Source organism: Dryobates pubescens, chromosome 23, assembly GCF_014839835.1.
Source record: "Dryobates pubescens isolate bDryPub1 chromosome 23, bDryPub1.pri, whole genome shotgun sequence".
In the NCBI taxonomy this organism is placed as follows: domain Eukaryota; kingdom Metazoa; phylum Chordata; class Aves; order Piciformes; family Picidae; genus Dryobates; species Dryobates pubescens.
Genome location: NC_071634.1, coordinates 15,506,315 through 15,532,778, shown reverse-complemented (window position 1 = coordinate 15,532,778; position 26,464 = coordinate 15,506,315). Strand labels below are relative to the sequence as shown.

General features: G+C 61.8%; 2 protein-coding genes across 2 annotated transcripts; both read left to right on the top strand.

Annotated features, from left to right (window-relative positions):
* The first annotated feature begins 1,667 nt into the window (after positions 1–1,667).
* ATP6V1B1 (ATPase H+ transporting V1 subunit B1) lies at positions 1,668–19,667 on the top strand. Its single transcript, XM_054172185.1, has 14 exons — positions 1,668–1,801; positions 9,827–9,882; positions 11,289–11,387; positions 12,820–12,913; positions 14,995–15,072; positions 15,344–15,483; positions 15,915–16,016; positions 16,171–16,268; positions 16,991–17,114; positions 17,791–17,941; positions 18,393–18,475; positions 18,635–18,739; positions 19,287–19,416; positions 19,501–19,667. Exons 1-14 carry the CDS (start codon positions 1,702–1,704, stop codon positions 19,665–19,667), a joined length of 1,527 nt encoding a protein of 508 aa, XP_054028160.1. The 5' UTR covers positions 1,668–1,701.
* Positions 19,668–22,136: 2,469 nt separating this feature from the next.
* Positions 22,137–25,971, top strand: LOC128898419 (shootin-1-like). The gene is made up of 9 exons (XM_054172099.1): positions 22,137–22,218; positions 22,433–22,527; positions 22,664–22,790; positions 24,053–24,150; positions 24,350–24,431; positions 24,638–24,732; positions 25,052–25,198; positions 25,600–25,753; positions 25,907–25,971. The coding sequence occupies exons 1-9, from the start codon at positions 22,137–22,139 to the stop codon at positions 25,969–25,971; spliced, it is 945 nt and encodes a 314-aa protein (XP_054028074.1).
* Positions 25,972–26,464: the final 493 nt, after the last annotated feature.

Here is a 26,464-nt window from a genome sequence, read left to right as displayed (position 1 = left end):
TGCCCCCCAGCCCCCTCCCCACGCCCCATGCTCCACAGGGACTGGCTCCCGAAGGGACACAGCCTCCTGCCTGCCTCTGGCTGGGGTTTTGCAGGGAAGTATTTAAAATAAAGCTTTTATGGAAAGGTTTGGCTGGGTTTCTTTTTCCCCTGTCTAGGACATAGGTTACTCGTTGATGGCTTCACTGCCCTGCAGCACTTGATGGGAGAGAGCTCTTGGAGCTCCAGAGGGGTCACAGCTGGGGAAGCTGAGGCAGGCTTTCCCCAAGGCTGTGCAAAGCAGCAGGGGATGAGGGTTTGGTGCATGGTGATGTGTCTCCTCTCCCAGCCCACAGCTTGCTGACACCACCTCTGTACCCCTCCCTAAAGGAGGGATTTGCTGGATCCTCCCAGTGCCACAGGGTGCTTGGTCCTCCTTTCCCCTCCTCACTTCCATTTCTATTGCCCTCCTGCATCCCTCTCTGCTGCCAGTGAGCTGAGGTGGGCAGAGGTGGGAGAATCCCACCAGCATCCCCCCACCCTGGGGCTTGTGTGGCTGTGGTTTGCCCAGGTAAGGTTGAACCAGGTGCTCCCTGAGGTCCCTTTCACCTGGGGGTTGATTCTGTGGTGGTTCTGCTTTCTGTTTCCCCTCTTCCCCACGGGAGTGGCTGGGCTGTGGGGATTCCCTGAGGCTATCAGACCCCAGTTCTTTCCACCCTGCTTCCACTGGGAGGAAGCTGAGTCCAGTTTGATGAAGTGACCTCCTTGCCCCCTCACAAGACACAAACCTGGGGCATCCCAGAGAAAGCAAAGCCCAGTTCTGTTTCTGAGGCCCTCCCTGGGGTGTTCAGAGCATCCTTGCAGGGGTCTCTCATCCTCCTGCTGCTGCCCAGCTGCCTCTGGTGGGAATCAGGGCAGAGAAATGTCCCCTTCCATGAGTTTGACCTCAAATGCTGCTGCCACAAAGGTCCCAAATCCCACCCAAAGCCACTGCTTCTCCAAAAGTTCTTCTCCCAAAGCAAACAGCCCCAGTGAAGGTGTCCCTGGGGGAAGGTTTGGAAGGTCCCATGGGGCAGCCAGCAGGCCCCTGCCCACCCCACTCCCCTCCCCTCCTGACTTGGAAGGCAAAGCAGCAATGGATGTAAAACTTCAACGAATGATGTGGTTTCTTATGGCTTCTAATGGCTAAGAAAATTTGTGTCCTGCCTCCTCCTCCATTGCCCTCTGGAGCCTGGCTGAGCCCCCCCCTCGCCCCCAGCCCTCCCTGCACCAGCAACCTTTACTGCCTGGCTTTGCAGGGAGGTATTTTGAAGCCCCTCATAGCTCTCTCCTGACCTCCAGACGTTGTCAGAGCCCCCCTCCCCCCGCCCAAACATGAACACTCAGGGATACCTTCATCCCACTCTACCTCACTCCATCTCCATCCTCATCCCCATCCCCATGCCCATCCCTATCCCTATCCCCATTCCTACCCCTGCGCCCCCCGCGGCGGTGCTGGGCTGTGGCGGGGCCGGTGCGGGGCCGGTCCCACCGCCCCTCCCGCTGTTTACAGCCAACACGGGGCCGCGGGCGGGGCTGCCCCGACGGGCCGGGACCGGCTGCGACCGGGCCGGGGAGGTACAAAGCCCGGGACGCTGCCGGTCCCACCCCCGCACCCTGCGCGGCTCCAGCCCCGGCTCCAGCCCCGGCTCCATCCCGCTCCCCTCCCGATTCCGCCCCGGCCATGGCCGCCGCGAAGGTGCAGGCAGCGGGGGGGTCCCTGGCCGCCGCCCGGGAGCAAGCCCTGGCCGTGATTCGGGACTACAGCAGCAACCCCAGGCTGAGTGAGTGGGGGGCACCGGGGATGGCAGGGACAGGGGGGTGACAGGAGAGCTGGTAGGGATGGCGGGGTTGGCACTGGGACAATCAGGGATAGAGGGGTGGCACTGGAGCTGGCAGGGGGGTGGCACTGAGGCTGTGAAGGACAGGAAGGTGAGAGTGAGTCTGGTAGGAATGGGGAGGTGACACCAGGGCCGCCAGAGGCAGGTGGCACCTGGCTTGGCTGGGCTGAATGGGTGACACATGGACAGGCAAGTATGGATGGGTGACTTTCAGGCAGAAGTGAGTGGCACTGAGGATGGCAGAGGTGGCACTTTGGCAGGCAGGGACAAGTGGGTGGCAATGGGGCAGGCAGGGGTGACAAGGAGGTAAGTGACATTGAGGACTCTTGGGGACTTGGGTGCTCTGTCTCTCAGGGACAGCTGTAGGACTGGGGGTCTCTCACCCCCCAGCCCAGGTGCTGCAGGGGGTGGGGACAGTGTGTGCTGTGTCCCAAGGGGACAGGCAGAGGGACTTGGCCCTGTCCCAGTGCTCTGCTGGCAGCTGTGAGGACAGCCACAGTCAAGGACGTTGGCTGTGACCTTTGTCACCTCCCTCACTCGGAGCCGGGTGGCTCCGGGCTGGCACAGTCCTGGCTGCACCCTCCCAGCACTGGCTGTGTGTGCTGTCAACAGAGCTGGGAGCAGCCACCCAGGGGTGACCTCCCCGGGTCACACTGGGTGGGAGTCGGGAGGGGCACTGGGTGTCAGGGAGCCAAGGACTTGAGGGGACTCCCAAGGACTGGTCCTGGCAGCAAAGAGTCCCAGTGTGGGCTCTCAGTTTGGGGTTCTGGCAGCACGGGATCATGGCAGTGTGGGGGCTTGGCAAGGTGGGGTCCCAGCAGTGTGAGGTTCCAGCGTGGGACCTTGACAGCATGGGGTCCCAGTTTGGCATCCTGGCAGCCTGGGGTCCTGGCAGAGTGAGGTGCCAGCTTGGAGGCCTGGCAGTGTGGAGTCCCAGTGTGGGGTTCCAGTGTGAGGTCCCAGCATAGGATCCTAGTGTGGCATCCTGGCAGCCTAGGGTCCTAGCATGGGGCCCTAGAATGGGGTCCCAGCAGCGTGGGGGCCCAGTTTTGAGCCCCATTTAGGGATGGATGGATGGATGGGTGGATGGATGGATGGATGGATGGATGGATGGATGGATGGATGGATGGATGGATAGCTGGATGGGTGGGTAGGTGGATGAAGCAGCAGGCTGCTGGCAGCCAGCCTGGTGACCCAACATTTGTAGTGCAGGCTGGAAGGGGAAGTTTGGTGGCACAGGTCTCAGCTTCTCCTTCGCTGTGCCCTGACCAGCCCCCTTAGCTGTGATATTTGTCTCCTGGTGGCACTGTGTGCTGGGCCTGGGCATGGTGCCAACACTGGGCTGTCCCCAAGCAGGGCACAGTGCCTCTGGGAGCTGTAGGCAGCAGGATTTGGGATGTGGAGTTGTTGGCTGGGCACATGGGAAGCAGGAGAGGAGGGACCAGGGAGATCCCCCGGCCCTGGACACCCCAACTCATCTCTCGGTGGGGCTGCTGTGGTGTGGGATCCTGCACCCCACAGGCCATCCTTCCAGGGTGACATCCTCTACCCCAGGGTCCATCCTGCCAGGATAGGAGCCTCCCATCCCCCAAACCAGGATCCTCTGCCCCGCAGTCTGTCCTGCTGGGGTGACATCCATGACAGCACCCCCACAGCTCCATTCTGCAGCCTCTCTCCTCTCCTCTTGGGGCCATCTCCTCTTGAAAGCCCAGCTGGGGCTAGGGGGGGGGTTCTCAGCCCTGTTCCTCACTGCCCACCCCCCTGGGCTGTGTTTTCTATGCTAGAAAATGCTCCAGCAGTCCCAGCAATTTATTTTCTCCTTCTTTCCCCTCCACTTTCTTTCTCCCCTCCCCCCCCCCTTTTTTTCCCTTCTTTTTTTTCTTCCTTTTCCCCCCTTTTTTTTTCTTTCTTTTTTCTTTCTTTTTTCTTTCTTTTTTCTTTCTTTTTTCTTTCTTTCTTTCTTTCTTTCTTTCTTTCTTTCTTTCTTTCTTTCGTTCTTTCTTTCTTTTCTTTCTTTCTTTCTTCCTTTCTTTCTTTCTTTCTTTCTTTCTTTCTTTCTTTCTTTCCTTTCTTTCTTTCTTTCCTTTCTTTCTTTCTTTCTTTCTTTCTTTCTTTCTTTCTCTCTTTCCTTCGTTCATTCTTTCTTTCTGTCTTTTTCTGTCTTTCCTTCTTTCTTTCTTTCTTTCTTTCTTTCTTTCTTTTCTTTCTTTCTTTCTTTCTCTTTTTCTTTCTTTCATTCTTTCTTTCTTTCTTTTTCTGTCTTTCCTTCTTTCTTTCTTTCCTTCTTTCTTTCTTTCCTTCTTTCTTTCTTTCCTTCTTTCTTTCTTTCCTTCTTTCCTTCTTTCCTTCTTCTTTCCTTCTTTCCTTCTTTCTTTCTTTCCTTCTTTCTTTTCTTCCTTTCTTCCTTTCTTTCTTTCCTTCTTTCCTTCGTTCTTTATTTCCTTCTTTCCATCTTTCTTTCCATCTTTCTTTTCCTTCTTCTTTTCTCTTTCCTGGCCCGGGGCTGGCTTGGAGGGTTCACGCTCGGCTGGCCCTGCCATTCTTTGGCCTTTCCTCCCATGACGTGCAGGTGTGTATGGGAACCCTCGGCTGGCCGGGTCCTAATTAGTGGCATAGAGTGTGACCCCCCGCCGGGCTTTTCACCGTCCCTGCCGGGCTGGGACAGGCCGGTGGGTTTGACAGCGCGGCACAAAGTGACACATGGCACAATGGGCAGGTTGGCGGAGGGGGGAAGCGGTCACTTAGGGACCGTCGGCAAACTCCCAGCCTGGAGTTTTTGGGCTGCTGCCGCCGCCGCGGCCAGCTGGGGCAGGGTGAAGCCATCAGGCTCCCGGTGGGGCTCGGGGAGGTGCATCCTGCTATACCCAGAGGAGCAGATGGTCACCAGGAGGCAGGGCTGAGTGGGGTGCTGAGGTGTGGATTCCAAGCCAGGAGTGGGGTGAGACACCTCAGGCGTTGGCATGATTCAGTGTTTTGGTTAAAAACGGCTGGAATGGGGAGTGGCTTGCAGGGAGGCTTTGGGATGTATCCAGCCTGCTCTGGAGCTGATGCTCAGCACACCCAGACCCCTCTGCCCCACGGAGTGTCTGCTGTGGGGGGCCAGGTGTGAGGCAGTGTCCCTGCAGGACACCAGAGACCCATCCTGGTACCTGGTTCAGGACCAGCCCTGGACCTGCTGAGATAGCATCTTCAGCCTTGTCCTTGCTCTGAGCTGGAAGGCAGAGAGTGTGGGGGATTTTAGGGTGATATATCCACCACATTCCCTGTCTTTGCTCCAGCTCAGCTCCTCTCCAGCTCCATCCCATCCTTCATGCAATGCATGGTACAGATGGTGGGAGAAGGTGTGGGGGATCCCAATGGCTGCCTGCAGGTCCCGGGGCTGTAGTCTGGGGCAGGGGATGTGCACAGCCCCTCAGGTGTGAGAAGGGATGACCATCACTTGCCAGTCATGCCATCTGAGAGGTCAAGGTGACCGAGGTGACCATCACCCAGGAGGTGATGGCAGCTGTTTGCAGTACAATTGTGTCCCAAATCACCCTTCCTCATTTCCATGGAGAAGTTAATCCCTTCGGTGGGTTTGGGGTGTTTTTTGCTGGGCTCCATGCTGTGGCTGCAGGAGGAGGAGGAGGAGGCTTTATCCATTCCCTCACCACAGCAGACAGGCAGCTCCTGGGGGACCACCGACCGGCAAACCCCTTGGAGCACTTTGGAGCAGAGCCCTAAGGGAGTGCTGGATGGGCTGGGGGAGCCGGGGGGTGATGCCGGGGCAGGGGCAGGGGGCTGGGGAGGGCAGGCGGGGTGAGTGGGAGCAATTAGCGGCGGGTGTAGCTGGGTCGGGTCCCCTTTGTCACCGGGGGCCCTTTCCCCCGCCTCGGGCCGCCGCGATGGTCAGCAGTGCGTGAGCGGCAGGGCTAACGGAGATTGCATCTGACAGCAGCTGTGAATTTGGGGCTGGGGGTGTGGAAAGGCCAGGTTGAAAGACTTTGCTTTGCGCTTGGCCCCTCTCCCCCTGTCCCCCCGCCTCGTCTTCCCCTCCCTATTCCCCGGCCGTATCGCCCCCCTCCCCATCCCCCTGGTGCATACCCACCGCAGCCCACCCACCCCGCTGCTCCTCCCCCCGCCTGTTCATTACAGCTCAAGGTCTTAATTATTGGAATTAGTGCCTTCCGGTAGCAGGGGCTCCCCCGCCTCTGCCCCCTCCCCATCCTCCTCCTCCTCTTCCCTTCTCCTCCCCCTTTTCTTCCCTTCTCCTCCTCTTCCCTCCTTCTCCTTCTCCTTCTCCTTCTCCTTCTCCTTCTCCTTCTCCTTCTCCTTCTCCTTCTCCTTCTCCTTCTCCTTCTCCTTCTCCTTCTCCTTCTCCTTCTCCTTCTCCTTCTCCTTCTCCTTCTCCTTCTCCTTCTCCTTCTTTCTCCTTCTCCTCCTCCTCCTCCTCCTTCTCCTTCTCCTTCTCCCTTTATCCTTTTTCCATTCTCCTTTATTCTTCCCCTTTATCCTTCTCCTTCTCCCTTATCCTTCTTCTTCTTCTTCTCCTTTCTCCTTCTCTTTCTTCCTTTCTCCTTCTGTCTCCTCTTCTGGCCTGCCTCTACCCCTTTGGTGGGCTGTCACTTGATGTTACCGTGGTGATTGCCTCCTCTATCACGACAGAGCCCTTTGCACCATGGACACAGACATGAGTGAGGGGGCTGAGGTGATGACAGGGTGGCTTGAGCAGGGCTTGGACTGGAAGATCTCCAGAGTTCCCTGCCCAGCTCCACTGTGCTGTGGTGCTGACAGAAAGCCCAAAGCATTGACTCTGGAGCTGGAGGTGATGCTGCAGGGCTGGGTGGCCAAGCCCAGGCCTTTGGGCTACTTTCTGTCCTGGAGATGCAGTCCTGTTGTCACCACCCCACAACTCACCTGCAAAAGTTGTGGTGGGAGAGAAAGAGGACCTGGTGACAGCAGATGGCAGAGTGGTGTGGCTGGAGAAGGGCAGTGCTGAGACTGTGTGCCGCCAGGGGCCTCCATAACACTTCCCTGCCCTCAGTTTCCCCATGAGGAAGTGAGAGGAGCAGAGCTGTCCTCCACAAGTGGTGGCTGGAAGGCTGATGATGGATGGATGGATGGATGGATGGATGGATGGATGCATGCATGCATGCATGCATGGATGCATGGATGGATGGATGGATGATGCATGGATGGATGAATGATGCATGGATGGGTGGGTGGGTGGAAGGATGGATGTCACCACCTGGTTGAGTCATCATTCCTGGAGGGGTTTCAGAGCTGTGTAGACGTGGTGCTGAGGGCCACAGTTTAGTGGTGCCCTGGCAGGGCTGGGTTATTGTCTGGGCTTGACATTAAAGGTCTCTTCCTGCCAAAATGATTCAGTAGTTCCATGGATGCATGGTCAGAGCTTGTTGGATTCTCCAGTGCCACAGCCACAGGGCTCCATGTGGTGCTGCCTCAGGGTCTGATGCTCACAGTGGGTGCAGAAGAAGAGAAGCCAGGAGTGTCCTAATGGTCTTGGGCCAGAAACCACCATGCTGGGGGGAGAGGGATGAGCCCCATGGCCCTGTCCCATGTGAATGACTTCCCAAGAGCTGGAGCTGCAGAGGACCACATGGGGAGAGAAGAGCCCAACCAAACCTCTTGTTGCAGGGAAGCAAGCAAGGGGCTGGTGGCTGTTTGGGGAGGAGGTGGAAGGAGAATGAAAGGGCAGAATAATCCCTTTGGGAATAAAGGAGACAAAAGGGAAGGAGGTTGGTGGCAATGGGCCAGCTCCTGACTTGCCAACCCATTTGTATACGGAAAGGCCACAAGAAAGTCTCTCTGGAACCTCCTCCAGGCTCAACCACCCCAACTCTCTGAGCCTGGCCTCACAGCAGAGGGCTTCCAGCCCTCCCAGCATTGCTGTGGCCTCCTCTGGCCCTGCTCCAACAGGTCCCTGTCTGTGCTGAGGACTCCAGAGCTGGACCCAGCACTGCAGGTAGGATCTCAGCAGAGCAGAGGGGCAGAATCCCCTCCCTGTCCCTGCTGCCCACACTGCTGGGGATCAGCCCAGGACATGGCTTGGTTCTGGGCTGTGAGTGCTCGGTGCCAGCTCCCGTCCAGCTTTTCACCCACCAGCACCCCTGAGCCCTTCTCCACTGGGTTTCTCTGCAGGGGCAAACAGGCTCTGCCCCCAGCAATGAAGTTTCCACCACTGGTCCAGTTGGGCTACCAAGCAGCCCTGTGGGGCCAGCTCCTGCAGCTGGTGCTGGTACCACCGGGATGCTGAGGTGTGGGGAGCTGCATCCCGCTGCCGGGGACCACCCATCCCTCACCAGCTGGCCCAGCCTCTCCAATCCGATTAGGATCATGAGGGAATTGGAGAGCTGGGTGTGAGGAGAGAGGGCAGGGGGATGAAAGGGGTCAGGCCCGGCCGTGGCAGCCCTGCCGGCCTTTGACACGTCGGCAAGAGGAGCAGCTGAGAGCCGGATCCCCTCCCGGCACCTGCGCTCGCCTGGGGACCTGCTCTGCACCCTTGCGGGGCTCCAGGACCTTCCTCCTCTTTCCTACAGCCCTCCAGGACCTTCCTCCTCTTGCCTACAGCCTTCCAGGATCTTCCTCCTCTTGCTGGGCTCCTACAGCCCTCCAGGACCTTCCTTCTCTTGCCTATAACCCTCCAGGACCGTTCTCCTGTTGCCTACAGCCCTCCAGGACCTTCCTCCTCTTGCCTACAGCCCTTCAGGACCTTCCTCCTCTCACTGGGCTCCTACAGCCCTTCAGGACCTTCCTCCTCTTGCCTGCAGCCCTCCAGGACCTTCCTCCTCTCACTGGGCTCCTCCATGGGTTCAGTCCCTGTTTGTCAGCCTGGTGCTTGACATCCCAGTGCCTCCCCGTGGCCTTCACAGTCACTTTGGTGAAAGCACATCCCCAGCACCCTCATTTCCTCACCCAAATGCTGGGCCTGTGCAAGTCCCCAGCACCCTGAAGTCTCATCCTGAACCTCAGGGTCCTCCTGGCAGCTGGGCAGAATCGGGCTGGATGCTCAGGCCTTGGCAGCAGTGGCCCCCAAAAGCTCATCCTCCTGCTCAGCAGCATCAGGTTGGGTTGTCCGCCCCTGGCACCCTGAGTTCTTACCCTGAACCATGAGGTTTCAATGTCAGCTGGGCAAAACCAGGCTGGGTGCTCAGACCTGGGTGGTGGTGGCCCCAAGAGCTCATCCTCCTGCTCAGCAGCAGCTGGGAGGGGGTGTTGATCCTCAACACATCTTCATCCTCATTGCACAGTCCCCTTGGCAGCAGGGCAGGAGGAGGCTGGGTGCTCAGACCTCACCTAGGTGCTGTTGGCCTCAGAAGCTCATCCTCCTGCCCAGCAGCATCTGCCCCAGGGGACTGTCTGTGCCTGAGTCTCCCTTGGGGTTGCTGTGGTGCTGAAGGCAAGGGAAGGCAGCAGGGCAGTGGCAACTGGCAGGGCTGTGCCCAGCACCAGGGCTGTACCCAGCACCAGGGCTGTACCCAGCACCTGGGCTGCTGCCTCTGCTTATGGTTTCTGGGGGGTCTGTGTGTACCCAGGACAGCTGTGTCACCAAGATGGTGTCACCCAAGGCTGAGAAGTTCCCCTGGTGCTAGATGGCAGAGTCAGGGAAGCTGGGAATGGGGTGGGGGGACACATGGCTCATCCTGAGTCCCCAGACTGCTGGCTGTGGTGGCATCCCTGGTTGTAGTGGCACCCCTGGTTGTGGTGACAGCCTTGGTGTGGTGGAGTCCTTGGCTGTAGTGTTGTTCTCTAGTTGTGGTGGCACCCCTGGCTGTGGTGGCACCCCTGGCTGTGGTGGCATCCTGCCAGTCTCTCAGTCTGTAGCTGGGATGAGGGCTGGAATGATGGCAGGGGTGGCACTGGGGTGGGATGGATCCTGCCCTGGCTCCTGTGGTTTGGAGATGGTGCTGGTGGGAGTGGGGTGGGAGCATCCCCAGCTGGGGGCTGATGGCATCTCCTTGTCCCCAGCCTACAGGACCGTGTGTGGTGTCAACGGACCCCTTGTGGTGCTGGACAACGTCAAGGTGGGAGCCTGTTGGTGGGTGCCAAGGGAACACCTCCGTGGTGGCACTGTGTGGGGCTCGTGTGGGGACGATGATGCTGTCCCTGCCCTGCGCTGCCAGGAAGGGAAGGTGCCATGGGGGACTGTGTCTCTTGCCCCTGTTCCCGAGTGCCCTCTCTCCTGTTCTCTGGGCTGTTCCCTGCCCCCTCTCCTCTGTTCCCTTGTCCCGGTCCCCAGGGCTGTCCTCTCCTCTCCGGGGTCCGTCCGTCAGCTCCGAGCTCCCTCCTCTGGACACGGCCAGCAGCAGAGCCTATGTCCCTTGTCCCCTTGCCCGAGCTCTGCCTCCTGTTCCTTGCTCCAGCTCCTGATCCCTGTCCCTTGTACCCCAAACCATGTCCTGTCCCCTGTCCCTCTGCCAGAGCTCCAGCTCCTGTCCCCTGTGTCCCAGCCCTGCCTCCAGCTCTCGTCCCCTGTCCTCCATCCCCACGTTCCGCTCCACCCAGCAGCCTGGTTCGGGTGAGCCTGCAGCACCGCCCCGAGCTCAGGCTGGCACTCTGGGGGCACCCAGCCCGTCCCTCCTCCTGGAGGGGTCACTTGGGTGGGCTCCGGGCATCTCAGCATCCCAGTGTGACCTTCCACGGGGCTTTGTTGGCCGGCGGCTGGTTTCTATGGTCCCATTCACACCCAGCCTGGCAGGATGGGAATTAAGCAGCTCAATTAAGGAGCCTGCCCACGGCTGGTGTCCCCTTCGCGCCGGTGTCCTTTATGCAAAGGTCTTTACAGAGAATTAAAGTCCAAAGTTCACAGCACTGGTGGCTGAGAGTGAGGAGGAGGAGGAGAGCACAGAGTGTGCTGAGCAGCCTGAGCTGCTCTGTCTTGGAGGGGACTGACAGAAGTGGGGGTGGGGGTGTCTCTGAGGAGTCCCCCGAGGGATGCTGCCAGCTCCAGCGTGCTCCTGCCGGGGCTGCAGATGCTCTGGGCTGGTGCTTCTGCCTGCCTGGCATGGTGAGTGCTGCCTGTTGGCATCAGCTGCTGAATGTCCCCCTGACCCCTAAGGGTTTTGGTGGCTTCAGAATCCCAGGATCACAGCATGGAAAGGCTTGGAAGGGCCCTCTGGGGATCATCCAGTCCAACCCCCCTGCTCCAGCAGGGTCACCCACAGCAGGTTGCTCAGGATCACAACATCCAGGTGGGTTTGGAAGCTCTCCAGAGCAGGAGACTCCACAGCCTCTCTGGGCAGCCTGCTCCAGGGCTCCAGCACCCTCACGGCAAAAAAAGCTTCTCCTCGGGGGCCAGGAACCCCCTGGGCACAGAAGGGAGAAACAGGCAGGCGTGGTGGGCAGGGCTGGTGGGCAGGGGCTGCTGAGGGGTGGTTTGGGGTGGCAAGAGGAGCCCTCCACCCAGCTCCCTCTGTCCCTGTCCCTGCAGTTTGCCCAGTACGCTGAGATCGTGAACTTCACGCTGCCCAACGGCAGCCGCCGCAGCGGGCAGGTCCTGGAGGTGATGGGCTCCAAAGCCATCGTTCAGGTGAGCCCAGCCCGGCGGGATGCGGTGCGAGGTGCAACACACGGCCTGGGGGCTCTGCCGGGGGCCCTGCTGCCGGGCTCCGTCCCGGGGCTCTGTCCCCCTCCAGCGGTGGTAGCTGCAGCTGGCAGGAGCCTCTCGGGCTCCGGTCGCGGCTCCTGCAGGCTGCGGGACCGATGTCCTGGGACGGGCAGGGCACAGGGAGGTGATGCAGCTCCTGGCTGGTCCACAGCCCTTTGGCTGGAGCCTAGAGAGATGTGCCAGGCGCTGGGGGGTGCGTGTGTGCAGCTGGTACCTGCTCAGGGTGGGATCGTCTGGGTCACAAAGCCAAGGTGACAACATCTGCACAGCTTCAGCAGGGTGCAAGGGCCAGCTGTGGGCATGACCCCATACTGGGGCTCCATCCTGCTGGCTCCATCCTTCCCTTGCCCCAGCTGCCCACCCATGTCTCCTGCCCTGTCCCCACCACGGTGACCCCCTCTGGGTGATGCTGCAGCCTCCCCATCCTCCATCCCCACATTCTCCCCAGCAGCAAAAAGGACTCTGCTGCCATCACCCCACGACCCCCAGCCCTCTGTGGGGCTGGCACTGGGGCAGGCAGCAGGTTCTGGGGGTGCCCACAGCAGGCAGGTAATGCCCCCAAACCAGGGCCAGCCGTGCAGTGATGTTTCAGGGCCGTTTGGGGCTGTCCTGCCTGATTAGCTGGGGTCTCCCCCCAACCCGAGGACCCCTCTAATCAGCTAGCCCAGGGCTTGGGGTGGCCACATGGCTGGGCTGGGGCTGGCAAGCAGCCAAAGCTTGCTCCTCTAATGCTGCCTGGACCTCTGCAGAGCCCTTTTAATCCTATTAGGGAGTCAGCCTTGGGAGGGGAAAAAGGGAAAAAATAAAAGGGGAGGGGGGGAAAGGGAAAAGGGGGGGAAGAAAGGAGGGGAGAAGGGGGGAAATGAGTGGAAAAAAAGGAGGCTTTTGCAGAATTTGGTTTGGGGGGGAGGGGGGTGAGCTGTGGGCACCCAGGGGCTGTGGCCATCCCCTGCCCTTGTGCCTGCTGGCATCTCCTGGCTTTCCCAAGCCCCCCCTCCCCCCTTCTCCCAGGGGCCACCCGGCTCTCATTAACGCAGGGAGCTGGAGGTTAATTAACACAAATGGTGTCAAATATTATAGGGATCAAAATGCCTTCGGTTGTCCTGCCCCAGGCCCCTCTGCCCAGCTCGCTGCATGGGCCAGGGCCGGCTCCCCCCCCCCGCCCTGCTCCCCCCCCTCCACCCGTCCAAAGCCCCCCCAGAAGGGAGTTTTCTTAACCCCGGGGTCTCCCCCCTCCTCTTTTCTCACCTCTCCCCATCAGCACCACCTCCCAGCCCTCCCTCAGCCCTGCTCCTCGCCCCTTAATCCCAGCTAATTGCCACCCACCTGCCCCTTGCCCCCGGGGCCTCTGCAGGTGTTTGAAGGAACATCTGGCATCGATGCCAAGAAGACCTCCTGCGAGTTCACTGGGGACATCCTGCGCACCCCAGTGTCTGAGGACATGCTGGGTAAGGCCAGCCCAGCCCTGAGCCCTGGCACAGCTCACTGCACGGGTGATGGCACGGCCCGGTGCCCTGCGGCCAGGGGCGGGGAAGGCGCTGGCAGTTTGGGGGGGCTGGGCTTTGGATCTTAGGGGCTGACAAGATCCCTGGGGACATGCTCTGGGCCTGAGAGAGATGGCAATGGTCACCCTGGCACAGGGTTAAAATGTCCCCCTGGCACCACTGTGCCCACTTAATTGCCTCAGTGGTCTTATGGTGATGGCTGGACTCAACCTTTGCCAAGTGAAACAATTCAGTGACTCTAGGCAAGAGCTTGGGGTGGCCTGGGAGAAGGTCTGGGTGAAGACAAGCAACTCCACCCCATGGCTATGCCATTACCTTGAGCTTAGGAGAGCTGGGGACTGCTCAGCATCTTCCCCATCCATGCTGAGCCTGGAGAGATGTGACCACAAGCAGGGGACACTCCATGGGGGCACCTGGAGATGTGACCACAAACAGAGGACACCCCATGGGGGCACCTGGAGATGTGACCACAAACAGAGGACACCCCATGGGGACACCCCCGTGGGCAGAGCCATGGCAGACCCCCGTGGCCCCGAGCAGCTTCCCTTGGTGATGTTCCTGCTCAACCCCGCAGCCTCACTCCACGTTAGAGGTTCCTGGGGATCCAAAGCATGCCCGGGGTGCTCGCGGAGGGGGGGGTCCCAGGTCACTCGGGGTCTCGGTGGAGGGACGAGGGCTGCCGCACAGCATCGCTCCCCGGCCGAGTGTCTCCTGCGATCTCCTTCCCCTGGGTGCCGGCAGCGCGGGGCGCGGGCAGAGCTCTGCCCGCAAAGGGCAGCGGTAAAGGGCAGCGCCGGCTGGCAGCGGGCAGGTGTCGAGGCAGCTTCGGCAGCGAGCGGTGACGGCCGGGCGGCGGCGGCGCCCTCCAGCTTCTGCCTCTGCCGCTCCAGCTCCGGGGGTCAGCCTGAGCTCCTCACCCCGACAGGAACACTGAGCGGCTGCAGTGTGTCCAGAGAAGGGCAACACAAAGCTGGGGAAGGGTCTGCGGCACAAATCTTGTGAGGAGCAGCTGGGGTTGTTCAGCCTGGAGCAAAGGAGGCTGAGGGGAGAGCTTCTGGCTCCCTACAGCTTCCTGAAAGGGGGCTGGAGCCAGGTGGGGCTTGGTCTCTTCTGGCAAAGAAAAAGAAACAGGACAAGAGGAAACAGCCTCAATTTGCCCCAGGGGAGGTTTAGGTTGGACATGAGGAACAATTTCTTCCCCTTGAGGGTCGTCAAGGCTTGGCCCGGGCTGTGGTGAAGTCCCCGTCCCCGTCCCCGTCCCCATCCTCCCAGCGCTGTGGGGATGTGGTGCTGGGGGCCGTGGTGCAGTGGTGACCTGACAGTGCTGGGTTAAGGGCTGGACTCTTGCAGGGCTTTTCCCAGCCCAGCCCTGCCTCAGCCGTGGGCTGGGGTTGCCCAGGCGCTGCGCTGCGTGGCCCCTGCCCTCCCCGGTGCCGCTCGCTCTCGGTGCCCGGCGGAGCAGCGAGCCGTGGGTGCCCGGCGAGCTCCAAGGCTGCTGACCTTTCATGCTCTGTGCTCACGAGCCCCAGCCCTGCCATCACCCTGATCTGCTCTGACAAGGCCAATGTGTCCCCAGCCCCAGCAGGGACCGGGAGGGGGTCCCACAGGGCTGGCAGCGGCAGGGGGGAGCGCTGGGGGCGGGGGCACAGCAGCCTCAGCGCTATCGATCCCACGGCTCGGAGGTGATCGATGGGAGGCTGAGCAGGAATGCTCAGGTGATGCTCTGAGAGCCTTGGCCCATCCCCCCCGGGGCAGCTAGGGGAGGCTTCCTGATGTCACCTCACCTGCACAGGAGCCAGGGAATCCACAGGGGAGGTGGAAGAGGGTGGCACGGGGAGGTCTTTGAAGACCCGGTTCCGTGTGCTGGCATCCTCCTGCCCCAGGGTTGTGGTGTCCCCCAGCCCATGGGTGCCAGACCTGCTGTCCATGGCATGCCCTGGCATGTCCTGTGGCAGCCATGGGTGCCTGGCTTGCCCTACCCAGTTGCTGCCCTCAGCAGAGGACCAGCAGCTCTTCCCTTGCAGGTCGAGTCTTCAACGGCTCCGCCAAACCCATCGACGGTGGACCCCCGGTGATGGCTGAGGACTTCCTGGACATTAATGGTGATGTCTCTGGGCACAGCCTGGCTTTGCCAGCTCCTTTTACCAGCCATGGGTGATGTTGCAGGGTGCCAGGGACAGCCTGGGTCTATCTGTCCCCATTGGGGTGCCCTGGGAGGAGGCGTGGGTGAAGGGTTGGTGCTGGGTGTCTGCACCTGAGAATGTTGCTGGGCCAAGACCTCCCTTAGCTCCAGAAGCCCATGCCCAGTGTCGGGGGTGATTGCTCTGCTCCGGGGTGCCCCATGGCTGCCTTGTTTCCCTTGTCATGCCCCAGGCCAGCCCATCAACCCCCACAGCCGCATCTACCCCGAGGAGATGATCCAGACGGGGATCTCCCCCATCGATGTGATGAACAGCATTGCCCGGGGCCAGAAGATCCCAATCTTCTCTGCTGCCGGCCTGCCCCACAATGAGGTGGGTCCCTGGGGGCTTCTGAGCCCCTGGCATAGCCCTGGCAGCAGCAGCAGGAGGATGGAGAAGGGATTTGGGAGGCTTGGAGCCCATCTCCTGCATCTCTCCTCCTGTGCTCTGTCTCCTTGGCTCACCTTGAGCTGTCAGAGCCACGTTTTTGGGTGGCTGTTGTGTTCCCCAAGACCTCACAGCCTCCCCAGGAGACCATTGGCCTTCTTGGGCATGAGGGCACATTGCTGGCTCATGGGGGACCTGTCCAGCAGCACTCAGAGCTGCTTGCCAGCAGGCCAGCTCCTCACCTGCACTGGTGCAGATTCTCCCTGTCCTACCTGCACCGCCTTTGCCTCTCTGCCCATCCTTGTCCCAGGGGGGCTGTAGTCCCTCTCAGAGGGTTCTTGGCCCCGTGGTGCCCACCTGTCCCTGTCCCACTGCAGATTGCTGCACAGATCTGCAGGCAGGCTGGGCTGGTCAGGAAGTCCAAGGATGTGGTGGACTACCACGAGGACAACTTCGCCATCGTCTTCGCCGCCATGGGGGTGAGGCAGCGCCGGGGCAGCACAGCCCGGCGGCAACCCTCTGCTGAGAAGCCCAGCCTGGGCTCCCAGGGTGTGCAGGCAGCCTGCTGCGCTGCCTGAGCTGTGCTGGGCACGAGGAGCTGCTGCTGAGCCTGGGTCCTCCTGCCCCGGGCAGGTGAACATGGAGACAGCTCGCTTCTTCAAGGCCGACTTCGAGCAGAACGGCTCCATGGAGAACGTCTGCCTCTTCCTCAACCTGGCCAACGACCCCACGTGAGGCTCTGCCGCCAGGGGCTGCCTCCTCTGCCCCCTCCCACGCTCTCCTCCTGCTTCTCTTCCTCCCCTCTCCTCCTCCTTTCTCCTGCTTCTCTTTCTCCTTCTCCTTTCTTCTCTTTGTTCTCCTTCTTTCTTCACCTTCTTTCTTCTCTTTTCTCCTTCTTCTTTCTTCTCTTTTCTTCTCCTTCCTTCCTTGCTTCCTTCCTTTGCCTTTCTTTGCCTTCTTCCTTTTCCTTTTGCCTCCTTCTTCCTTTTCCTTTTGCCTCCTTCTTCCTTTTCCTTTTGCCTCCTTCTTCCTTTTCCTTTTGCCTCCTTCTTCCTTTTCCTTTTGCCTCCTTCTTTCTTTTCCTTCCTTCCTTCTTTCCTCCCTCCCTCCCTCCCTCCCTTCTCTTCTTTCTTTTCCTTTCTCCTTCTTTTTTCTCCTTCTCCATTCTTCTCCTTTCTTCCCCTTCTCCTTTTTTTCTCCATTCTTCTCCATCTCCTTTCTCCTTTCATCACTGAGGACCTGATGCACCTCGGGTGGAGCAAGGTGCAGCAGCTGACGCTGGGTCCCCATCCCTCCCTGCAGCGGCAGCGAGCCAAGGCCCTGGGCGGGCAGCGGCTGCCTCTCTCCTCTTCCCCGGCCATCACCAGCCCAGGGACGCTGCGGCCCGGGGCGTGCAGGGAGGCTGTGTGATGGACCTGGGATCCGGGGGGTGCTGACCTTGTCCCCCTGGCAGGATCGAGAGGATCATAACCCCCCGCCTGGCCCTGACCACGGCTGAGTTCCTGGCCTACCAGTGCGAGAAGCACGTGCTGGTGATCCTGACCGACATGAGCTCCTACGCCGAGGCCCTGCGGGAGGTCAGCTGTGCCCACGGGGCTCTGCCCTGCGCCCCTCCATCCTCCCAGGGTGCCATGGGACGAGGTTGGGGTGCCCAGAACGCTCAGAGAGCCCGGGGTGCCTGGGGTGCTTGTGGTGCCCAGGGTGCCCAGGATGCCTGGGGTGCTTGGGGTGTTCAGAGTTCTTGGAAAGCTCACAGTACCCAGGGTGCCCAGGACGCCTGGCATGCTCTCAGGATGCCAAGGTGCTTGGGGTTCCCAAGGCACTTGGGGTGCTCTAGGTGCTCAGTGTGCTTGGGATGCCCAGGATGCCTGGGGTGCCCTGGGTACTTGGGATGCTTATGCTACCTGATGTGCCCAGGGTGCCTGGGGTGCCCAGGGTTCTCAAGGTACCTTGGGTGCCTGCTGCTCCCAGGGTGCTTGGGGTGTTTGGGATAGCTGGGGTGCTCAGGGTACTTAGGGTGCCCCCAGGGTGCTTGTGGTGTTTGGGATAGCTGGGGTGCTCAGGGTACTTAGGGTGCCCCCAGGGTGCTTGGGATCTTAGGGTACCCAGGGTGCCTGAGCTGTCTGGAGTGCTCAAGGTTTTCAGGGTGCTTGGGGTATTCAGGATGCCTGGGGTGCCCAGGGGTGCTCGGGGGTGCTTGGGGTGCCTGACCCCCCTCCAGCACCGGTGCCACCCCGGCCCCTGGCGCCGCAGGTCTCGGCAGCCAGGGAGGAGGTGCCCGGCCGCCGCGGCTTCCCCGGCTACATGTACACAGACCTGGCCACCATCTACGAGCGAGCAGGGCGTGTGGAGGGCAGGAACGGCTCCATCACCCAGATCCCCATCCTCACCATGCCCAACGACGGTCAGCAGCGCTGGGGGAGGGGCGCGGGAGGGCCCCTGCAGGCTGCGTGGTGCCAGCGCCGTGCCTGCACCGGCGGCCGCCGCGGGGCTGGGAACCGCCAAATGGGTTTGGTTTGCCCCGTTTGGAGATCCTGCCAGGGGAGGGCAGTTTCCTGGGGTGCTTTTAGGGCTATTTTCCTCCCCAGGCCATTCCTCTGGCCGCCCCCCAGCTCAAAGTGATGGGTTTCAGCCACAGGATGCGGTGGAAGGGGGGGGGTGTTCCGATTTGGGTGCCCCTGGGGTGCAGTTCCCTGCCTGGTGAGGAGAGGAACCGGCTCCTGCCTTCAGCTGGCACAGCGTCCCTGGGGCTCTGCTGCTTTGGCCACGCTGTGCCACGGGGCACGGCCCTGTGCCCTGCCAAGCAGCCAGCCTTGCTTTTGGGGTTCAGAGCACCCTGCCCTTCCCCACCCCAGACATCACCCACCCCATCCCTGACCTGACTGGCTTCATCACCGAGGGGCAGATCTACGTCGACCGGCAGCTGCACAACAGGCAGGTTGGTTCCCGTGCCCCTTCCTGCCCTCGTGGGGTGCAGCTGGCACTGCCATCCCCACCAGCACCCCGTGTGGGGCTGGGAGCCGGCCCGCAGCACTGGGCTGAGGGGTGCTGAGGGCAGGGGGGTGCTCAAAGCGAGGGGGTGGCTCTCTCCCTGCAGATCTATCCCCCCATCAACGTGCTGCCCTCCCTCTCCCGCCTGATGAAGTCGGCCATCGGGGAGGGCATGACCAGGAAGGACCATGGGGATGTCTCCAACCAGCTGGTAAGGGCTGGCTGGGAGGAGGATGTTTGACAGAACAAGAGGCTGTGGCCTCAGGCTGTCACTGGGTAGGTTTAGACTGGACACCAGGGAATGTTTTTTCCCAGCAAGAGTGGTCAGGGCTGGGAATGTGCTGCCCAGGGAGGTGGTGGAGTCCCCAAGCCTGGAGGGGTTTGAGGGTGCTTGGGGCTATGGTTTAGGGGTGACCCTTGCAGAGTAGGATCAGTGGCTGGCTTTGGTGACCCTGAGGGGCTTCCCCAGCCTGAATGTTTCTGTGACTCGGTGGTGGTGGTGATCTGGGGGAGGAGGGGGGTGTCATTTCTCCCTTCAAAGCTCTTCTGCTCCTGCTTGGGGCTGAGCCAGTGGATCACGGACTCGATTTGGTCAGAAAAAAGCCTTTAAGATCATCAGGTCCAAGAATTAACCCCGCGCTGCCAGGGCACCCCCAGGACCACAGCAGCACGGCTTTGAAAGCCCCTCCAGGGCTGGGGGGGCTCAGGTGGGCGCTGCCCTCCCCCTGCCCTCCCCCTGCCCGCCTTGCCCCCCGCAGTACGCCTGCTATGCCATCGGGAAGGACGTGCAAGCCATGAAGGCAGTGGTGGGGGAGGAGGCGCTCTCGGCGGATGACCTGCTCTACCTGGAGTTCCTGCACAAGTTCGAGAAGCAGTTCATCACCCAGGGTGAGACAGGGGGGCCCCGGCGCCGGGCAGGGGGGTTTCAGGGCTGGCCTGCCCCCCCCCAGCATCGCTCCTCTCTCCTGCCAGGCCCCTACGAGAACAGAACCATCTTCGAGTCGCTGGACATCGGCTGGCAGCTGCTGCGCATCTTCCCCAAGCAGATGCTGAAGCGCATCCCCGAGGGCATCCTGGCCGAGTTCTACCCGCGGGAGGCCAAGGGGCAGGGCCAGGAGCCAGCCAGCACAGCCCTCTGAGCGCTCAGACCGTGCCCCGCACCGCCCCGCACCGCCCCGCCGGCCCTGCCCTGGGCTCGGCTGCTGGGAGAGAGCCGCCAGCCCCAGCGCACCGGGCAGCCTCAATAAAACCGCTGCTCAGCCAAAGCCCTCTGTGCTCCTGTGCACCACGGCCAGTCCCTTCCCTCACCTGCTCCCTTCGGGGCTGGGCCCGTCCTGCTGCTTGTGCCCTGCCCCAGCCCGGGCTGCCTGCTGCAGGCAAGAGCTCCTCCTTGAGCAGGGAGATGCCCAGCCCCCTGCTGACCTGGCTGCTCCTCCAACCACAGCATCTCCTTTGCTGTGGGATCACCTGGGAGGCCTAAAGGCCACGGCAGGGGCGGGGGGGGTGTGTTGCTAGGTGGGGAAGGACCTGAGCATCTCCCTGGGTCTGAGCCCCTCACTCCAAGAAGGACACTGAGGTGCTGGAGAGCGTCCAGAGCAGGGCAATGAAGCTGGGGAAGGGTCTGGAGCACAGATCTGGTGAGGAGCAGCTGAGGGAGCTGGGGTTGCTCAGCCTGGAGGACAGGAGGCTGAGGGGAGACCTCCTGGCTCTCTACAGCTCCCTGAGAGGAGGCTGCAGCCAGCTGGGGCTTGGTCTCTCCTCCCAGGGAACAAGACACAGGACAAGAACAAACATCCCCAAGGTGCACCAGGGGAGGTTTAGGTTGGACATGAGGAGCAATTTCTTCCCTAAAAGGCTTTCTCCAGCCCAAAGGTTTCTGTGGTGCTGTGATTCTGAAGCCACTCACAGGGTGAATTTCAGTTCCCTCTCAAGCCCCATGGCAGGGCCAGCCCTAGGGTGCTCAGCCCCCACCCTGGTGGGGCCCTTGCACTTTCACTTCCCTGTGGTGGGTGGGGAGGATGAGGCAGGCACCAGGGAGGGGGACAGACTCCTCATCAAGCTGAGGGTGCTGGGTGCCACCAGCCCCATCACCATGGCCTGGGCTGGGGAAGGTGGTGGGCAGCTCACAGGTAAGGTCCCCCCACGTGGGGTCCTGGGCTTGGAGGGCTCATATGTGCTTGAGTGTCCTCTGTGACCAGCACTGTGACCCCTGGGTGCTGGGGGGGGGGGGGGAGATGGTTAGCTGAGGGGGGAGCTAGCCCAGACCTGGGCTTTGAGGGGGGTCCTATCATGGAGGTCCCAGGATGGAGGTGCAAGGTCCCCCCAGAAGCAGATTACAGCTGTGTGGGGATTGAGATTCCAGAGTGTATTCCCTGTTGGATCAAGTGGGAAAGGTCAAGGCAGGTGTTGGATTCCCCTCTGGGAGCTGCCCTGGGGGGAGCTGGCTCAGCAGCTGCCCCTCCAAGCCCTCCTTGCCCTGGAAGGACCCCGTGGACAAAGCAGCTTCCTGGTCCTGACCACTGGTGCCACCAGTGGCTGTCCCCCAGGGCCACACTCCCCAGGACATGTCTGTGTGCACTCACTGGGGGCTTACACCCCCAGCCCAGTCACCCCAGCGGTGTGGCAGGGAAGCCCAGAGGTGCTGGGGGCTCTCCAGACCCCCAGGGGCCCCCACGGCGGTGGGCCCCAGCTGAGGTTGGGAGAAGCAAAGGGCTTGGAGCATCTCCTGGGCTCCTGCCTGCTCTGGTGACCTCCTGTGGTGCTTCTGGAGCCTTGGCAGCCATCCTGGAGTCAGGAAGCAGTGAAGAGGAAGAAGAGGAGGAGGAGGATGGTGACGAAGAGGCAGCGCTGGTGCAGGTACCACTCACCAGCTCATCTTCTGGGCCCTCTCTCCCTGCTGCCCATGCCCCTGGGGGTTGCTGGTGCTCCCACAGCCTCCCCCCCAGCCATGGCCATCTCTGTGCCATGCTGCTGCTCCCCAGGGAGGCATGGGCACAGCAGCCCCAGCAGCATTGTGCCAAGGCAGCGCTGTGCCAAGGCAATGCCAGGCCATCTCAATGCCATGCTCAGGCAGCGCTGTGCCAAGGCAATGCCAGGCCATCACAATGCCATGCTCAGGCAGTGCTGTGCCAAGGCAATGCCAGGCCATCTCAATGCCATGCTCAGGCAGGGCTGTGCCAAGGCAATGCCAGGCCATCTCAATGCCATGCTCAGGCAGTGCTGTGCCAAGGCAATGCCAGGCCATCTCAATGCCATGCTCAGGCAGCGCTGTGCCAAGGCAATGCCAGGCCATCTCAATGCCATGCTCAGGCAGGGCTGTGCCAAGGCAATGCCAGGCCATCACAATGCCATGCTCAGGCAGGGCTGTGCCAAGGCAATGCCAGGCCATCTCAATGCCATGCTCAGGCAGGGCTGTGCCAAGGCAATGCCAGGCCATCACAATGCCATGCTCAGGCAGTGCTGTGCCAAGGCAATGCCAGGCCATCACAATGCCATGCTCAGGCAGGGCTGTGCCCATGCAATATCAGTGCAGTGCCTTGCCCATGCCATGACAAAGCAGTGCTGTGCCAGCGCTGTGCCAGGCCAGCGCTGTGCCCATGCAGTGCCACATGCACATCTGTGCCCAGCAGCAGCCAGCCCTTGCCCAGGAGGTGGGCAACGCAGAGGAGAGACTGGCTGAGCTTGAGCAAGGTGAGTCCTGGGGTGGGCCAGGGGACCCCCTCGCTGGAGCTGGTGGTAGTGGCATCAGGGGGGTGGTTGGCTGGGTGCAGAGTTGAGTGCCAGGAGGTCCTGGGTGACCTGGCAGGGCTTGCTGGGGGTGACTGCAGGCAGGGTGCCCACCGACACCCCCCATCCAGCAGCAAGGACCGGGTGGGCACCTGAGCCTGTCCCTGGGCACTGCCAGCATCGCAGGCACTGCTGGCTGAGCTCTCAGCCCTGGAGACTGAGTGTGAGGTGGAGAGGACCTGCCGGCAGCGAGCCGAAGCCTATGCAGCACAGGTAGGGGGGGCACCCCCCGGCACCCCTCCATCTGCAGCCCCTGGCAGCTGGTGCAGGGGTGCCAGTGCACCCCCCCAGTGCAGCCGGGGCAGGGCTGCCGTGGCAGCTGGGCAGAGAAGTCTCCATCCCTCCCCAGGTGAAGCAGGAGAACCGGCAGCTGAAGCGGCTCAGCCTGGCCCCCACCGACCCCCTGCTCCTACCCACGGCGGTGACCCCCGAGGAGGACCTGGACCCTGCCCAGCACTACGGACAGCAGCTCCGGGGTGAGCTCCTGTGGGGGGTCCCAGACCCTTCCCGTCCAGAAACGGCGGAGCCCAAGGCAGAGCTCAGCCCCTGCCGCAGCCCAGCGCTCCCCAAATCCAGCCTGGCACTGCAGCTCCGGGCTGGGGCTTGGGGCAGGGGGGAGCACAGCGGGCTGGGCTGAGAGCTGGCTGAAGGACAGAGCTCAGAGGGCTGCGGGCGGTGGTGCAGTCTGGTTGGAGGTCGGAGCAGGGAGCAGCAGGGTGAGGAATGCTCTCTGCTGTTACTCTGCCCTGGGGAGGCCACAGCTGGAGGACTGGGGCCAGGTCTGGGCTCCCCGGCTCAGGAGGGACAAGGAACTGCTGGAGAGAGTCCAGAGGAGGCTGCAAGGCTGCTGAGGGGCCTGGAGCAGCTCTGTGAGGAGCAAGGGCTGAGAGCCCTGGGGCTGAGAGCCTGGAGCAGAGCAGCCCCAGAGGGGAGCTGAGCAATGCTCAGCAGGAGCTAAAGGGAAGGGGTCAGGAGAATAGCACCAGCCTCTTCCCAGTGGTGCCCAGGCACAGCACGAGGGGCAGTGGGCACAAACTGCAACCCAGGAGGTTCCAGCTGAGCAGGAGGAGAAACTTCTTTGGTGTGAGGCTGCTGGAGCCCTGTCTCAGGCTGCCCAGAGAGGTTGTGGAGCCTCCTTCTGTGGAGAGCTTCCACGCCCCCCCCCAGCCATTGTGCTCCTGGGCAAGCTGCTGTGGGTGCCCTGCTGGAGCAGGGGTTGGACCAAATGACCTTCAGAGGTCCCTTCCAGTCCCCTCCTTGGGGACTGAGCAGAGCTCAGTATCTAAAGCAAACAAAAAAGGTGAAATGAGAGCTCTGCTGCTTGCACTTCCTCCTTTCCCATCCTGTTTTCCCATGCCAGCAGTTTGGGCTGAGGAGCTGGGAGAGATGCACCCCTGGAGGGGGGTGGACCCCTCAGGGAATGCCCCACTCCAGCCAGGCCTGGGTGATGCTGTGATTTTGCCCAAGGGAGATGCTCAGCAGCAGCTTGGGGCCAGGAGGTTGCTGAGCATGGCCCCTGGTGTCTGCTGGGTTGCTGTTCCACCCCATGGCCACGGTGGTGTCCCTTGGGGCCACCCTCTCAGAACCAGCCTCCAACAGGGTCGCTGGTGGCATGGCCAGGACAGGGCTGAGCTGGGGGGAGGGTTGCTGCAGCCCCACCAGCCTGCTCCTCAGGGAGGGCTGTGCTCCCCTTTCCCACTCCTTCATTCCCACCTCTCACTCCCCTCTTGGCTCCCAGATCTGCAGGAGAAGATCTCCTGGCTGCTGGCACAGCGGAAGGACCTCACAGTCCAGGTCCAGGAGCTGCAGAGGCACAACCAGGACCTGCAGGACCAGGTACCTCCTAGAGCCTTCATCACCCTCCTTGTTCCCCTCCTGGCTCTTGCTCATCATGGCAGCTCTTCCATGAGCTCAGGACAGGCTTTGGGGGACAGCCCCTCCCTCTTCAGCCCCTCACCATCCCCTGGATGTCCCAGAGGGGATGGGGTGGGCACGGCAGGACCCCTGGGCTGAGCTGGGGCTTGTCCTGCTGCAGCTGGAGAAGGGGCAGGAAGAGCAGCAGCGGCTGCTGGCAGCCCTGGGCACCAGCCAGAGGGCACTGAAGTCCTTCAAGAGAGGTGAGTTGGGTGCTAGGTCTTCATGGCCATGTCCCCTCCATGCCACACTGCACGCTGGCAGCTCCCCAGTGCCCCCCAGTCTCTGAACCAAAGGCTGTGGTGCAGCACTGGGTTGCTGGGACGTGGCTGTCCTCACCGTGGGAGGTGACTGTGCAGACACCCCTGAGCTGGTGCCAGCCCTGCTGAGCCCCTTCTGTCTCTGGCAGTGTCCCAGATTGTCACCCAGGACTACTGTGAGGCCATGCAGCAGCTGGAGCTGGAGCAGGACCTGCGCCTGCACGCCGAAGCCTTCGCCCACGAGGTGTGGATGGGGGCTGGGCTGGATGGGTGCCCAGCAGGGTGGCAGATGCCCAGTCCCTGGAACTATTCCAGCTGTGGGGCTCTGAGCAACCTGCTCTAGTTGCAGATGCCCTTCACAGGCCCCTTCCAACCCAGAGCATGCCTTGGTTCTGTGATTCTCATCCCACCTCTGCCTTTTCCTTGATCCCAAGAGCATGAGGATGCTCCTGGGCCCCTGCTGTGGCCCTCTGGGCTGTGGCTGGCTGGGTTTTGCTCCCTGCCTTCCCAGGGGCAAGCAGAGGGGCTCAGTCCCTGCCTGACCACCCCATCCCCGTGGGCAGATGCTGGTACAGAAGCAGGAGGCCAACAGGCAGAGCACCATCCTGCTGCAGAGCGCGGGGCCCAGCGCCCAGCTGCTGGCAGCTCTGCAGGAGGTGGGACACCTCAGCCAGGCACTGGAGAAGGCCAGGCAGGAGCAGCAGCAGCAGGTGAGGAGCTACCCAAACAGATGAGAGGTGTGGTGGTGGGGACCAGGGCTGGGTCACGTCGGGGCTCTGGCATTGGTGGGGTCCTCTCCTGGGTTGGGAATAGGGTGTGAGCCTTTCCCCACCCTCTCCATGTCCATCCCATGCCGTGTGCCAGGCATGGAGAGGTTCTTCCTCCATGGATTTCCACTATCATGCTCTGGAGGGGGGCCCACAACTGGGCTACCACGTGGGGGGAGCTCCCACACCGGGCCAGCACCCCCCAACCCACCAGGCTGCCATCACCCAGCCAAGAACCACCCTCAAATTAGCTTCAAGGAGCAGGCAAACCCCTGGCAGGGATGGCATGGGGGTGCCCAGCTCCTGGGCTGCAGCCAGCTCTGCCAGCCCTCCCTTTCCCACAGGTGAAGGAGCTGGAGGAGCAGCTGAGGATGCGACCGGAGCAGGAGGAGCTGGATTTGGCCCAAGCTGCCCTGGCTGCAGCAGAGGCTGAGAAGCTGCAGCTGAAGAAGCAGCTGCAGGAGGCTGGGAAGCGGCTGCTGGGGCTGGAGGAGGAAGGTGGGTGCCTTGGCACCTCTCCAGCCTGGGCAGAACCCGGGCTGGCCTTGAGGTCCCAAGGCCACCAGCTCCAGCCACTGCCTGTTGCAGTGGGGCTGCTGCAGGAGAGGCTGAACCAGAAGCCAGCAGGGCAGAGCCAGGCCCCTGAGCCAGCCGTGCCCACACCACCCCCTCCACCACCTCTGCCACCACCCACGCCTGCTGTCCCTGTGGAGTAAGTGGCAGTGCCCAGGGGTGCCCCAGGGCTGCAGCTTGGCCAGGCTCTCACCCTCTCACTGCCCTCTCCCTTGCAGCCCTCTCGCCGCCATCAGGCAGAGGAAGGGGCTGGCAAACCGGCAGCACAGTGAGTCCCCTCCCCCCTCCTCCCCCTCCTCCCTCCCCCCGGGGGTCCTGGTGCCACAAGAGGTCCCTGGCAGTGCCATGGGCATGGCAGAGTCCTCAGGGCAGAAATTTGCCAACACTGCACCGGTTCTAGCATCTTCTACCCATCCCGGTGGTGGTCTAAGATCTCATGGTAGGGTGAGGGGCACCCTGCCGGCCCCCCACTCCCACAGAGGAGGGTGCTCAGGGTCCAGCATGTGTGGGGCATGAGCTCCTGGCAGGGTGGCACCTGGCCGTGGGTCGTGGGAGGGACCCTGGGCATTGAGGGGGGCTGCAGGAAGGTGGCAGGTCCCTGCTCAGGCAGGGGCTGAGCCCTGTGATGAGTGTGGG

What these genes read in the sequence shown, in the direction of transcription:
- ATP6V1B1 (XM_054172185.1), top strand. Translation starts at nt 1,702, where the DNA reads ATGGCCGCCGCGAAGGTGCAGGCAGCGGGGGGGTCCCTGGCCGCCGCC. An exon ending in CAGCAGCAACCCCAGGCTGA is followed by an intron (nt 1,802 to 9,826) that starts GTGAGTGGGGGG and finishes CCTTGTCCCCAG; the next exon opens with CCTACAGGACCGTGTGTGGT. An exon ending in CCGGCCTGCCCCACAATGAG is followed by an intron (nt 15,484 to 15,914) that starts GTGGGTCCCTGG and finishes GTCCCACTGCAG; the next exon opens with ATTGCTGCACAGATCTGCAG.
- LOC128898419 (XM_054172099.1), top strand. Translation starts at nt 22,137, where the DNA reads ATGCACATCTGTGCCCAGCAGCAGCCAGCCCTTGCCCAGGAGGTGGGC. An exon ending in ACCAGGACCTGCAGGACCAG is followed by an intron (nt 24,151 to 24,349) that starts GTACCTCCTAGA and finishes GTCCTGCTGCAG; the next exon opens with CTGGAGAAGGGGCAGGAAGA. An exon ending in ACTGAAGTCCTTCAAGAGAG is followed by an intron (nt 24,432 to 24,637) that starts GTGAGTTGGGTG and finishes TGTCTCTGGCAG; the next exon opens with TGTCCCAGATTGTCACCCAG.